Below are 14844 nucleotides of genomic sequence, written 5' to 3'. Positions count from 1 at the left end.
AGGCGGCCACATCCGGGGGACTCTGTGCCTTTGCACTATTTGTAGACCACCCACCCGGACACAGGGCTCGTCGCCCAGTGGGGCTGTGCCAAGCGTCAACCTCGGGGATGTTTCTTTGATGTTTTCCAAAGAGCAGATTTTTGCAAGAACTTGAGAACTAGTTATAGGTTTCTTCCTTATATACTTGGGAAGACAGAAGTCCCAGGAGCTTAAGAAAAGACCTAGGGGCCAATTTTCCCTCCGTGTTTTAATTTTGAGGAGGGGCCAGCCTCCCTGGTCAACTCACCAGATTTCTTTGGAAATTCCCCAGGACAAGTATTGGCCTCCTTGTTGTCATTCTTATTTTATATCTGAAGTAAGAAAATGAAATTTCCTTGTGATTCTATGTGGGGTGGTGATGGGCCTGGGCCCAGTCCTTCCCATGGGGATGTTAGGGCTCCAGGGCCTGGAGTCACAAGGGCTCTCAGGTTAGTGGGGGCTGAGACCAGGTGAGATCAGATGAGGACATCACGTTCCCAGTGTCTCCAGGACCAGCTCCTGGAGCAGGGGATAATTTCTCTGGTCACAACGAAGTCAATCAGAAAGAGACGCTACCTCATGGAGAAGTAACCCAGGCTCTGCTGTGTGACCGACCCGGGTGATTGAGCTCTCTGAGCCCACTGTCTTCATTTAAAGAATGAATCCCAGGTCTACCACACTGTAAAACTGAATTGTGCTGAAGGTCTGTTATCTCGAGAGAATGACAGGCTAAATGTGGGGATGGAAGAAGGGGACATGGGCTAGCCCCTGCAGAGAGTGTCCATGTGACAGTACCCCCAATGAGGACAGTATGGAGCAGGGTCAGTAAATGTAAGGGTCTTCATGACCACGCCTCGAGGGTCCCAAATCAGATGAGAAGGTACCTGGCCAAGGCAGCTGTTGTCTTTAATGTTAGAGGAAAGTTGAGCTGAAGTTGGGCTTCCCAGCTGGCACTAGTGGTAAAGAACCTGCTTGCCAACGCAGAAGACATAAGAGATGTGGGTTTGATCCCTGGGTCAGGAAGATCCCCTGGGGGAGGGCATGGAAACCCACTCAAGTATTCTTGCCTGGAGAATCCCATGGACCGAGGACCCTGGGGGGCTACAGTCCATGGGGTCACAAAAGAGTCAGACATGATAGCGACTGAGCACACACACATGTACCAGGAACAGTGGATAAAGACCAAATATATATTTCTTATTAAAAATCACACAGTGTTGCAGGTATGAGACAATAATACCCACAAATCTACCCGCAGCCAAAACCCCTGGATACGCTGTGTGGTCGCCATCAGTGGTGAAGGCGGGACTCGCACGTCAGAGGGTCTCGCTTGGCACCCACCTGTGGGGCAGCCGGGCTCCTTACTCGTGGAACACCTGGTAGCTGAAGTTGTCGGTCCGGGCTTTGAAGTCGTATTTTCCAGTCATTCTCTGGTAGTGCCGGACAAGGAGGGCAGTGGCCCCGGCCACCAAGGCGCAGGCGGTCCCCACGATGAGGACCAGGTAGCCGGCTCCCAGGCCTGGCCCTGCCGCCAGAGGTGACCCTGTGTTGCACAGAAGAAGCCAGTTCTGACTCCATGTTGGAACTGTTTCTTTAACTTGCTTTTCATTGCTTTTGACTATTATTACAATCATACACAATGGTCAGCCTCAGAGGACTCTGTCCCTCTGCATGTCTGAGAGTGCCTTTGCTCAGCTTACAGATAATCGGACCCTACCCACATGCAGAGTACATCATGCGAAATGCCAGGCTGGATGAAGCACAAGATGGAGTCAAGATTGCCAGGAGAAATATCAATAACCTCAGATATGCAGATGACACCACCCTTATGGCAGAAAGTGAAAAAGAACAAAGAGCCTCTTGATAAAAGTGAAAGAGGGGAGTGAAAAAGCTGGCTTAAAACTCAACATTCACAAAAGGAAGATCATGGCATCTGGTCCCATCACGTCATAGCAAATAGATGGGGAATCAATGGAAACAGTGAGAGACTTTATTTTGGGGGGGGGGGGGAGTCCAAAGTCACAGGAGTTGGTGACTGCAGCCATGCAATTAAAAGACACTTGCTTCTTGGAAGAAAAGCTATGACAAACCTAGACAGCATATTAAAAAGCAGAGGCGTTGCTTTGCCCACAAAGGTCTGTCTAGTCAAGGCTATGGTTTTTCTGGTAGTCATGTATGGATGTGAGAGTTGGACTATAAAGAAACTTGAGTGCCGAAGAATTGATGCTTTTCAACTGTGGTGTTGGAGAAGACTCTTGAGAGTCCCTTGGACTGCAAGGAGATCAAACCAGTCAATCCTAAAGGAAATCGACCCGAATATTCATCGGAAGGACTGATGTTGAAACTGAAGCTCCAGTGCTTTAGCCACCTGATCTGAAGAACTGACCCATTGGAAAAGACCCTGATGCTGGGAAAGATTGAAAGCAGAAGGAGAAGGGGATGACAGAGGATGAAATGGTTAGAATGCATCACTGACTCTATGGACATGAGTTTGAGCAAGCTCCAGGAGTTGGTAATGGACAGGGAAGCCTGGCATGCTGCAGTCCATGGGGTAACAAAGAGTAGGGCATGACTGTGCAACTGAACTGACCCACCTTTGAACAGAAGTGATTAGCACACCCCTTCCAAAGGCTGGCCACTCCCGTGGAGATGTTCTGCAAGACTGCAGACCCTTTCGCTTTACTTCCCCACTGCCCCTCCCTCTCTGTTCTGCCTTTTGAATTTAGTTCCTCCTTGCTTCTTTCTCTCTGACTCTGTAAAGGAACCTGGCACCCAGACCCCTGACAAGATGGTTATTTTGAGGCACAAGCCTGCCATCTTCTTGGTCAGTGGGCTGCCTGAATAAAGTCACTTATCTTAACCCTTTGTCTCTCAGATGTATTGGCCTATCATGCAGCGAACGGAGCGAGCTTGGACTGGGTAACACCTACAGGGGTGAGACGGTGCGGGTGGGAGGTCCACCCACAGCAGCGGGGCCGGGTCCCGGCTGAGCCCCAGCACCGCCCCTAGATGGAGGATTCAGGTTGGAGCCCATGATGGAGCAGGCTCTCCCGTGGCAGCTGCTCAGTGTGCCTGTGAACCCGCAGGCTCCCAGAGGTGCCAGAGCAGGTGCCTCAAGCCCAGGAGAGCACAGCAGAGGGGACAGCTCCTCCTGCTCATCCTCTGGATGGTCACTGGCCAAGAAGAGGAGGCCACGTGGGAGCCACAGGCAGTGCGGGGGGGCAGAGAGCTCAGTGGACTCGTTGCCTGTACCCACATGCAACAAAGCACCGGGGAGCCGGCCTTTCCCAGACTCAGGGGCAAGAAAGTGCATGGGAGTCTGGACCCAAAACTGCTGAAAACAGGGATGCAAATAAATACTCATATATGCAGGTTCACAGCAGCAGAAAGGGGAAACAGACCCGAATCCATCAAAGGCTGAATGAACAAACGTGATCCATCACCCAGAGGAATGGCATTCAGCCATAAAAGGGAGGAGGTTCTGCCACACGTTACGTGGGACACAGATGAGCCTTGAAAACACCCACTGCGCTGAGTGACAGGCACGATTGCCGAGGACCACAAGTAGTCTTGTAATCCTGTTTTTAGGGAAACGAGTCAGAGAGCGACCTCATGGTTTCAGGGGTGGGAGTGGGGCTGGGGTTCACTCTCTGTGGGCTTGCAACTGCTTTGGGGGATGCATATGTTTTGGAGCTAGAGAAAGGTAATGGTCGTACCACACTGTGAGCGTGCTAAATTCTACCCAATAGTTTATTTTTAAAGTTAACTTTATATTAGGTAAATTTTATCTCAGTCTTACCACAGGAGCTTATCAGAAAGGTCTGGGTATGAAAGCCTTCCTGGGCCAAAAGGGACACTTGAGACCCCGTTTCCCATTTCTGGGGCTGTGGCCTGAAGTGCCTGCTGCCCTGGGCCCCCAGTCACAGCTCAGGCATGTGCAACGAAGTGGTCAACGATGGCTTAGAAGAGGCTCCCTTCAGACAGCCTGCATGATGGGTCAGCTGGAAACCAGGCAACCCCGTCCTCCAAAGGGAGGGCCACACTGGGATGAGTATACTGGGAATGATTGCTGGAGCACCTGCAACCTTCTAAGGAACCTGAGGCCCCAAGACTCTGGGTCACCAGCTTCCTAACAACTCATTCACAGCTGGCCCTTAAATCCAGCCTCCAGTGGATGGTACCATGGAGATTCCACCCTCCTTCTGTATCTCATGTCAGGGGCCAGCTTGTGACCATAAGGGGGGGACTGTCTCCCTTGAGGATGCTGCAGCAGAAAAGCAGAAGAGGCCCTACATGGTTGGCCCTGTGGAGTCTAGCCGCAGCCCCAGACTGCCAGCTCCAGAGACAAGGGAACCTGTTTGGTTGCTGCCTCTCCAGCTGGGTTTCTGTTCCCTACAGTCCAGTGGTCTTAACCAACTACTGACTCAGAGCTGCTCTGAATGGAGTCCACAGGCCAGTACTATCCACTGGTTATCAGGGTCCAGGAATGGTTACTGTTTCAGGAGAGATGCTTACAAATAGAGAGCAAGCCTGTGTTGCAACGTGACCTGCACCATCAGTGGGAATGTCTCCTTAAACATGACATCCACATGTCAGCCCTGATGGATGAGACACTTAAAAGACATGGGTCCTCCCCCAGAAGCGTAAGCACCCACGCACAGGGTGGTGGCGACATCATGGTGTGACGTACATGACCACTCCTTCTGCAAAGACTGTCACTGCCCCTGTGACGGGGACACATCTCAGTGAGGGATAGTGATGGAGGTGTGCAAAAACCCAGGAGCTGGGAACCTAGAACCCAGGCCTTCCAGAGGCTAAACTCAGCCACCATCTGGGGACCCCCAGGCTTCTCACTTCTGAGCCTCCTCCACAATTGTTCCAGACCCACCCCACTGGTTCATTTCAGAAGCCTATAGGACATTAACCTCAAACTTTCTCAACTTCTTACACACACACACACACACACACACACACACACAAAACTGTAGCGTCTGAGAAATTATGTTCTCTGGAAAAGTAAATGGCCATGGATGATTTCCAAAAATTAAGTGCAAAAAAGTATGATGCTGATAGATGATCTGTTGGCAGCACAGATTCAGGGATTGCCTGGGTGGATTCTTCCTTTAAAAGGCCAGCAAACAGTGTTACATGTTGAAGCACAATCCTCCAAAAAATATGTGTTGGGTCTGAACCTCCAGTGCCTCAGAATGCGATCTTATTCAGAAATATGGTCCTTGCGGATGTCATTAGTTAAGAAGTTATACTGAAGTGGGAGAGGCCCCTAATTCAATGACCAGTGTCCCCATAAGAAGACAGAGGTGCTCAAGAGAAGCCACGAGATGACGGAGGCAGAGGCTGGAGGGAGGCGGCCACAGCCAGGTCACCCAGTAGGACCGGCAGAGGCTGGGAGCCAGGCCTGGAACGGAGGCCCTCGGAGACTTTGGAAGGAGCCAGCCCCACCCATTATGTGATCTTGGATATGTGTCTCCAGATTTCAAGAGTATTTTCTGTTATTTTAACCACTCAGTTTATGATTCTTAGTGAATGTAATTCACATATATGTTCTCTTTCATATTAGAGCCCCAGATCAACCAGCTCTCGGCAATTTAAGACAATGAAGAGGCCAGGAAAAGCACTGTCCCAGGACCCGCACCAGTGGTTGCCCAAGGACCAGTGCGAACGCCAGGGCCTGGAGTCCAGCTTGGGAGACCCTGAGTGGACAGGCCTGGGCCTGGCTGGGGACCTGTGATCTTTTAAATTTCTGAAATGTTCTGGATGAGAACCAGCAGCTGAATATCATTGGCTGAAAGCCTTCCTTCCCAAGCTCTGGTCAGGACTCCTGTCCTGGTTTACACCCTGCCTCCAGAACCCAGAGGTTCTTGAACAAGAAAATAGAGAGACAAAGAAGGCCGTCCGGATTAGGAAGAAACAGAATAAAAAGGGAAAATCAACTAGGATTAGGTTTAGCTGCCAGAAAGAGAAAACCCCAAAATAGCAGTACAAAGAAAACGGCAGTTTCTTTCTTTCTGGCATAAAAATGGGAGGTCAGAGCTCATGCCTGGCCCCGCAGCTTGGCTCCAGAGTGTCCTGGGGCACCAGTTCCTTCCAGCTCCTGTCCGGATGGTCCTCATGGCCCCAGGTGGTAGCTGGCTGCAGCCACCTCCCCTGAGTGTCAGGCAGCTGGGTGCGTGACATGTGTTTATAAGGAGGGCGTTTGACACTCCCATTTGCATCTTATTGGGGCTTCCCTGGTAGCTCAGATGATAAAGCATCTGCCTGCAATGCAGGAGACCTGGGTTCAATCCCTGAGTCGGGAAGATCCCCTGGAGAAGAAAATGGTAACCCACTCCAGTATTCTTGCCTGGAGAATTCCATGGACAGAGGAGATTGGTAGGCTACAGTCCATGGGATCGCAAAGAGTCGGACACGACTGACTGACTTCACTTCACTTCACTTTGCATCTTATTAACCAGAGTTCACTCATGCAGCCACTCGTGCTGTGAAGTTGGCTGGAAACTAAAGTTTTTCCTGGCAGCCACCTGTCCCCTAAAAACTGAGGGTTCTATTACCATTGAAGGAGGGAAGAACAGATATTTGGGGACAGCTAGCAGTTTCTGAATCAATGCCCAGGTTTAGTTGTCTAACCAGAGTCACCTGCTCACCTTCAGACCGAATCAGGGGTCCCCAGGACATCTGGTGCATCACGGATGGCTCGCTGCTTCTCAGTGACCGAAAGTCATCACAGTTCTGTTGTTTTCATAGGAAAAAAGTGTTCACATTAGTTGAAAAATGGTTATGAGAAAGGTACCCACTCTCAGGGATGGTACACTGATTTGCACACACTCTTTCCTGCTAGAAACATCAAGTCACAAGGGATGTGTTCAATCAGTGGGGAAGGATGTTGGGGAGCCCAGATCACCTGGACCAAAGGACGGTACCAGGCTGGATGCCCAGCTAGATGAGGGGAGTACCAGGCAGCAGGCGGGTCTGAGGAAGCGAGATGTAGCCTCCTGAGCTGTCTCCAGTTACTAGCTCTGGCTTCATCTCAGAGTCACCTTTGTGTTCTTCACAGCCTGCTGCAGACACTTGCTCCTTTTAATGCCTTTGCCTTACAAAAAGTTTCAGTGACATAGAATCTACTTGCTATATACCTGTGACCGAGTGCACTGTGCCCCGCCCCCAAAGATGTTACAGTCCTAACCCCAGTACCAGTGGATGTGACGCTAGGTGGAATTAAAGTCTTTGCAGAGGATCCAGGTAGGATGAGGCCGTTAGGGTGGACCCTAACCCAGTGTGATTGTGTCCTTGTAAACAGGGGCATTTGCACACAGACACAGGCGTGCACAGAGGGAAGATGTGTGAAGACATAGGGAGAAGGTGGCACTGACCAGGCAGAGAGCCGGACCTCAACAGATTCTCCCCACAGCCCCAGGAGGAATAACCTAGCCGACACTTCCATCTTGGACTTCCAGCTTCCAGAGCTGTGCGAGGAGAGATTTCTGCTATTTAAGCCTGTGTTACTTTGTTACAGCAGGGCTTCCCAGGTGGTGTTAATGGTAAAGAACCCTCCTGCCAATGCAACAGATGCAAAAGATGGGGATTCGATCCCTGGATTGGGAGGATCCCCTGGAGGAGGGTATGGCAACCCACTCCAGTATTCTTGCCTGGGAAATCCCATGGACAGAGGAGCCTAGCGGGCTAGAGTCCATAGAGTCACAAAGAGTTGGACACAACTGAAGCAACTTCGCACGCACGCATGCATGCACACACTTTGCTACAGCAGCCCTGGGAAGACAATACAACACCTATCCCAAAGGAAGTTGGAAAGAAGTATGTGCAGCCCGTATTAGAGAGAATTTGAGAACCGGCAGCTCCTTACCGAGGCTGTCATGGCCATTAACGTCCTTGGTGCTGGAACCTCCCTGGTGGTCCAGTAACTAAGACCATTCCATGCTCCCAGTGCAGGGTGCCGGGGTTTGATCCCTGGTCAGGAAACTAGACCCCACATGCCCCAACTAAGAGTTCACATGCCACAGCTAAAGATCCCGTGTGCCACAACCAAGACCCAGCACGGCCAAATAAATAAATAATAAAACACCCTTAGTGCTTCTAAGGGGCCGATGCAGGTCAGGGTCCCTCCACAGGCAAGCACTGGGAGTCCGTGCTCCCTTCCTCCTGTTCCAGAAGATCTTCTGTTTGAGAAAAAGTAACAACAGAACCAAGAGTCGCTGGGCTTCTCCTATGCATTCAGACGATGCCCTGCCGCTGATCACCCTGGAAAACCACCCAACTTCAGTGAGGAGCACAGGAAAAAGTGTTTCCCCCAAAGGAAAGAGAAACAGGCAGTGGCTGACCCAAAGACCAGCAGAGCTCTCCGTGCCATCCTCTGCCACAGGCGACATGTGACAGTCACTGCACCTACTTGTCTGTAGACAAAGAATAATTCTCCAACCCAGGAATGCAAAGCACATCTCAGTTTCAAAGGTCTGAGGAAATGAGAATGTAAAGTTATTCATAATCCCAGCATAAATGCTGAACGGGAAAGAATAAAAAAGATTAAACAGCGTAATGGCTAGGATTCAGTAGCGTTCCGTCAACTTGCTAAAAAGAATTCCAAATTAAAACATTTTTACACCTAAATATGTGTTCGATCACCTTGAAGAGAGGCACTACAGCACTATGAGAAGGAAGGTCTGATGTGACAGCCAGTGGAAGGGTATGACCCCAGGAAGGGCTCCAGTGAATCAGCCAGCAACATGGGTCTTCCACCCAAGACTGTCCACCATCAAGACCTCATTGCATGCCTTTTAAAAGCCAATTCTGTGGGGCCCAGAACCTCCTCCATGAAGTCGGGTCCCAGAGCTGCCCAAACCCCGGGCTTCTGATCCTGGAGCCTCCCTCCTCATAGCATAGAGCGTGAGTCCAGAGGTTTAGAATAGCGTTACACTTACTATTTTGCATGTGGCTCCAGGGGATTCCATGCAGATGCGGAGTTTGCAGTGCAAATAGACTATGGAGTTGTTGATGAAGGAAAAGATTTTCAGCTTAAAACGGGCCTTGTTGGAATTGCCGTTCTCGATCACGTTCGTGTGTGTATTGGGGATGGGGCAGCTGGGAAGAGAGAAGGTGACTCATTAGTTCTAAACTGGCCCTCCTGTCCTTGTTGCCAGATGAATTTCCTTACACGGCACCTGAGTGCAGCTGGAGCATGCCCACAAGTCTCCAAGTAGGCAAGGATGACTAGGTCTCCAGTTCCCAACAGGACGGTACCCTGAGGGCACTGCCTAAACCCATGTCTGCATCCACGTGTATCTGGGAATTCTCTTGGGAGTCCTTTTGACTGCAAGGAGATCAAACCAGTCAACCCTAAAGGAAATCAACCCTGAATATTCATTGAAAGGACTGATGCTGAAGCTGAAGTTGCAATATTCCAGAAGACAGTGAAGGGCAGAGGAGCCTGGTGTGCTGCAGTTCATGGGGTTGCAGAGAGTCAGACATGGCTGAGCAACAACAGCAAAATCAGACTGCACAGCAGGGGGCAGGTGCCCAGTGGCCCCCGAGCCCTCACCTGTTGTTAATGAAACCAAACATGACCGGGTCCCTGGCGTCGCTGGACGGCGTGGCCCAGCACTCGGTCAGGACCACCTTCAGGTTGCTTTTCTGCTTATAGAGCCCTACTTCGATCTTGACGTCATCGCTGGCAGACACGCTGTAATTCTGAGGAATCGGAGAGTCTCCAATAAATAACTGCATTTCAGTGATGAAACTTCCAGCGCCGTGGAGGTCCTCGATGATAGTGTAAACCCTGCAAGACAGAGTGTTTGCAGGGGTCTGCTTCTTTGACCCACTTGTTCCCATTCCTCCCCAGAATGCAACTCCAAAGAAGGGCGGAAATAAAAGACCATCCAGTGAGAACAAGCAGAGGAAGGCTATTTTTTCTCCCAAGCTGGCTGGAGCTGGGGCCAGCCCCGGTGACTAGAGCTTGGTGGAGACCTGAAGGCAGGCAGAGGAGGGATGAGTTTCACAGGGGAAAGGGGAGCTCAGGTGTGCGCGATGGCATCCTATGTGATGGGCTGGGGGAGCAGACCTGACTATCTCTGGTTGGTTCAAACTGGAAAAGGGGACAAATCTAGGGAAACTGGCAGTCAAGTCCTGGCCAGTATCCGTGTGTACGTTCAGTCTCTCAGAAGGGTCTTCAAGTGACTGAAACCCTAAAGAAACCCTCAGATGAAGGCGCTGGGAACAGTATGAGCCCCTTTGAGTAGGGGAGAGACCTCTGCACTCACCCCCACTCGGGCGTGTAGCCGGATGAGGTCAAGAGGTCATTCTGGAAGGCGCAGTGGATGGGGCTCTCAATCTTCATGTGGTGGATGATGCCCTCTGGGGACACGTCGTTCCTCAGCGTGGTCCTCACCACCGTAGTGGTCATGTTCTGAGAACGAACAGGAAATGAGTGAGTTCCCGGGCCCCAGTCAGCCACCAACATGGCTGCCGATCACGGCTCTGGGTGCAGGGGCTGTTTAAAGTTTATCCCCTCCAAGTGTGAAAACGCTGACAACTTTTCCCCCAGTATAAACTGCAAAAGAGAACTTAACATTGGGACACCTGATTTAGCCTATTTCCTGTGCTCCTTTTCTGCATTAAAAGAGAGCCAGAGACAAACTAGATCAGATACCCCAAACAACAGATCAGGCTGCTGCCCAAATAATCCTCAAGGGCATTTCTGAAAAGAGAGTACAGAGCCCTTACTGAAGAAATCGAGTTAAAATAAATCAGTTAAAGTCCGTGACTCAGAAAACTGCATTGTAATTTTGCAGAGAATAACACAGAACCAAAGATCCAGAGGGCAACCTAAAGAAAATGAATGTGATCTGGAAGAGGACTGGGGGATGTGAGGTGATAATGCAGTTCACGCCTGAGGACACAAGTCCCCAGGGAACATTGTGATGCCCATTAGTATTAACGAGGTTAAGCCCATAAACAGAAGTGCAGAGCAAATCGGTTTCATGCTAGAGAAATGACCCCAAGGTCACCTGGTATTAAGGACTGGCTGCTCAGAATGTGAATGTTTAGCAGAAAAAAAAAAGAGATTTTCAGGCAGTTGTGTACCAACCAGTACAAGGAGATGGGCTTGCCAATATCAAAGAGAGTTCTGAAATTTTTCCAGAGTCAAAAGCAGAGATGAAAACCCTGAGATGGGCAGTTTCATCATTTGATTCAGTGGACAGCACTGTTGGAGGAGATAAGAATTTCTGTGAAATTCCAAAGTCTTTTGTTTGACAAAATGCCTGAAGTTGTAATTATCTGTTTGAGTTGCTTTACTTGCCAGTGGCTTGGAGGTTGACTGTCATGGTAGTAGCCTCCCCAAGATGAATACCCCTTATTGACACCTTCACAAGTATCACTAGAAGGACAGAGCCCAGGACCAACCGAGAACAGCCTGGGTGACCTGTGGTTGTAAGGCTTATTGTGCACCATGGCCAGCAGTGGGCCTTGTTCTGCTTCTGTTAAAGTCACCAACCTTAACAGTTTAGAACTAGACAAGGGAAATTTTGTGTGAAGAGGAAACAAGAGGCGTGGCTGAAAATTATGCCAATGAAGAAGCTGGAATTAGAGTTGGTGGAAATACACAGCCAAGTAAAGTAAATGTTATTGGACTGCTTGAAGGATGACAGAGCAAAGCAGAATATGAGCCATATGACAAATGGCCTAATCCTGATAAGGTTGCCAGTAGAGCATTTGCTGAAAATAGAGATTCTGAGATTACCGATACTAATGTGACCTGTGCCTCTACCTGACAAGAAACCCAATGGACAATTAAGCCTTGACTTGAGTGGGTCTGAAAACAAAACTTCATCTGCAGGACAAAGCTTAGAGGAGTAGGAAGGGAATTGTCTGCTCTCTGATGATCAGAAAGTTCCTGAACAGAAGGACATTTTGAATTATCTTTCCTTCTACAGCTACTGCATCTACTCCTTATTTGCTGTATTATAATAAATCATAGAATGAGTATGTTTTACTTGTGTGCATATTAAACAGACCGGACAAACTGGTAAAGTTGTTTACATCAAAGAATCTTCAGCTCTTTAACATCACACTCAAAGCTGAAAGCATTTCCTCTAAGATCAGGAGCAAAACAAGAATGCTCACCACTTTTATTCAACATACTATTAAAGTCCTAGTCACAGCAATTAGACAAGGAAAAAATAGAAGGAATCCAAATTAGAAAGAAAGAAGTAAAACTGTCACTCTTTGCAGATGACATGATGCTATACATAGAAAATCCTAAAGTGAAAGTCACTCATGGCTGACTCTTTGTGACCCCATGGACTATGCAGTCCATGGAATTCTCCAGGCCAGAATACTGGAGTGGGTAGACTTTCCCTTCTCAAGGGGATCTTCCCAACCCAGGGATCAAACCTAGGTCTCCCACATTGCAGGCAGATTCTTTACCAGCTGAGCCACAAAGGAAGTTCAAGAATACTGGAGTGGGTAGAATAGCACTTCTCCAGGAGATCTTCCCAACCCAGGAATTGAACCAGGGTTGCCTGCATTGCAGGCGAATTCTTTACCAACTGAGCTATCAGGGAAGCCCCCAAATCCTAAAGACATCACCAAAAAAAAAAAAAAAAAAAAACCCTCATCAATGAAATCAGTAAAGTTGCAGAAACATAATTAATATATAGAAATCTGCTGCATTTCTGTACACTAACAGGAGCTATCAAACTAACTAATAAGCTACCAGAAAGAGAAAACAATCTCATTTACAATTACATCAAAAAATAAAATTAAAAACCTAGGAATAAATTTAAATAGGGAGGTAAAATACTTGTACTCAGAAAACTGTAAGACACTGATAAAAGCAACTGGAGCCAACACAAACAGATGGACAGATGTACTGTGTGCATGGACCGGAAGAATTAATATTGTTAAAATGACCATTCTACCAGGGCAATCTACAGATTCAAGGCAATCCTTATCCAAATAACCAAGGGCCTTTTTCACAGAACTAGAAAAAAAATTCTAAAATTTGTATGGAAACATAAAGACCCCAAGCAACCAAAACAATCTTTAGAGAGAAGAACAAAACTGGAAGTATCATACTTCCTGACTTTAGACTATACTACAAAGCTACAGTAATTAAAACAGCATGGTAGTGGCACCTAAACCGACACATAGATCTACGGAACAGAGTGGAGAGCCCAGGAGTTAACCCACACTTACTTGGGAAATTAATCTATGAGAATACACAATGAGGATAAGTCAACTTATCCAAAAAATGGTTTTGGGAAAACTAGACATGCCAAAGAATCAAACTGGTTTACTCTCATGCCATGCAAAAAAAAAAAAAAAGTTCAAAATGGATACAGACTTAAATGTTAAACCTGAAACCATAAAACTTGTGGAAGAAAACATAGGCAGTATGCTCTGTGAAGTCGGTCTTATTAGTATTTTTTGATATGTCTTCTCAGGAAACGGAAACAAAAGCAGCAGTAAACAAATGGGACTACATAAACTAAAAACTTACATAATGAAACACATTATCAACAAAACAAGGCAACCTACTGAATGGGAGAAGATATTTGCAAACGATATATGGTGGCTCAGTTGGCAAAGAATCCACCCGCAATGCAGGAGACTCAGGTTCAATTCCTGGGTCAGGAAGATCCCCTGGAGAAGGAAATGGCAACCCATTCCAGTATTCTTCCCTGGAAAATCCCATGGACAGAGGAATCTGGTGGCCTGCAGTCCATGGGATTGCAAGAATCAGACACAACTTAGCAACTAACCCACCACATATCTGATGGGGTTAATATCTAAGACATACAAAGAACTCATACAACTCAACATCAAAAAAAACAAACCCAATTTAAAAATGGACACAGGATCTGAATAACCCTAAAAGATGATGCTATCAAAATGTTACACTCAATATGTCAGCAAATCTGGAAGACCCAGTAGTGGCCAGAGGACTGGAAAATGTCAGTCCTCATCCCAATTCCCAAGAAGGGTAGTACTAAAGAATGCGCTGAGCATTAGACAATTGCATTCATCTCCCATGCTAGTAAGGTCGTGCCTAAGAACTTGCATGCTAGTCTTTAGCATTATGCGAATCAAGTACTTTGAGTGAGTGAGTGAAGTCGCTCAGTCGTGTCCAACTCTTTGCAACCCCATGGACTGTAGCCTACCAGGCTCCTCGGTCCATGGAATTCTCCAGGCAAGAGGGTTGCCATTTCCTTCTCCAGGGGATCTTCCCAACTCAGGGATCGAACCCAGGTCTCCTGCATTGTAGGCAGACACTTTACCATCTGAGCTACCAGGGAAGTACTTTAAGATGTACAAAATGAGTTTTTTAAAAGGCAGAGGAACAAGAGATTGAATAGCCAACTTTTGCTGGATCATAGAGAAAGCAAGGGAATCCCAGAAAAACATCTACCTCTGTTTCATCAACTACACTAAAGCCTTTGACTTTGTGGATCATAACAAACTGTGGGAAGCTCTTAAAGAGATGGAAATACCATACCATCTTAGCTGTCTCCTGAGGAACCTGTATATGGGTCAAAAAGCAACAGTTAGAACCCTGTATGAAACAACTGACTGGTTCAGGATTGAGAAAGGAGTACCACAGGGCTGTCTGTTGTCGCCCTGTTTATTTAATCTATATGCTGAGCACATTATGAGAAATGCTGGGCTGGATGAGTTATAAGCTGGAATCAAGATAGGTGGGAGAAACATCAACAACCTCAGATATGCAGATGATACCACTTCAACGGCAGAAAGCAAAGAGGAACTAAAGAACCTCTTGATGAAGGTAAAGGAGGAGAG

The 14844-nt window shown here is 48.0% G+C and overlaps 1 protein-coding gene and 1 pseudogene across 1 annotated transcript in view; one reads left to right on the top strand and one right to left on the bottom strand.

The window, feature by feature from the left end:
- Positions 1–1334: 1334 nt before the first annotated feature.
- Positions 1335–14844, bottom strand: part of UMODL1 (uromodulin like 1) — a 75552-nt gene continuing 62042 nt past the window's right edge. The window contains exons 19-23 of the mRNA XM_061426032.1: positions 10305–10450; positions 9587–9823; positions 8970–9129; positions 6681–6765; positions 1335–1561 (exon numbers count right to left, since the gene is read on the bottom strand). Of these exons, the coding sequence (XP_061282016.1) occupies positions 1380–1561; positions 6681–6765; positions 8970–9129; positions 9587–9823; positions 10305–10450 (810 nt within the window). The 3' untranslated portion in view covers positions 1335–1379. The remainder of the gene's footprint in view (positions 1562–6680; positions 6766–8969; positions 9130–9586; positions 9824–10304; positions 10451–14844) is intronic.
- Positions 10503–12022, top strand: LOC133254899 (ubiquitin carboxyl-terminal hydrolase 1-like; annotated as a pseudogene).

The sequence above is a fragment of the Bos javanicus genome, chromosome 1 (genome assembly GCF_032452875.1).
Source record: "Bos javanicus breed banteng chromosome 1, ARS-OSU_banteng_1.0, whole genome shotgun sequence".
Taxonomy (NCBI): domain Eukaryota; kingdom Metazoa; phylum Chordata; class Mammalia; order Artiodactyla; family Bovidae; genus Bos; species Bos javanicus.
The sequence above is the reverse complement of the archived record's forward strand: the minus strand, read 5'-3'. Positions and strand labels throughout refer to the sequence as shown.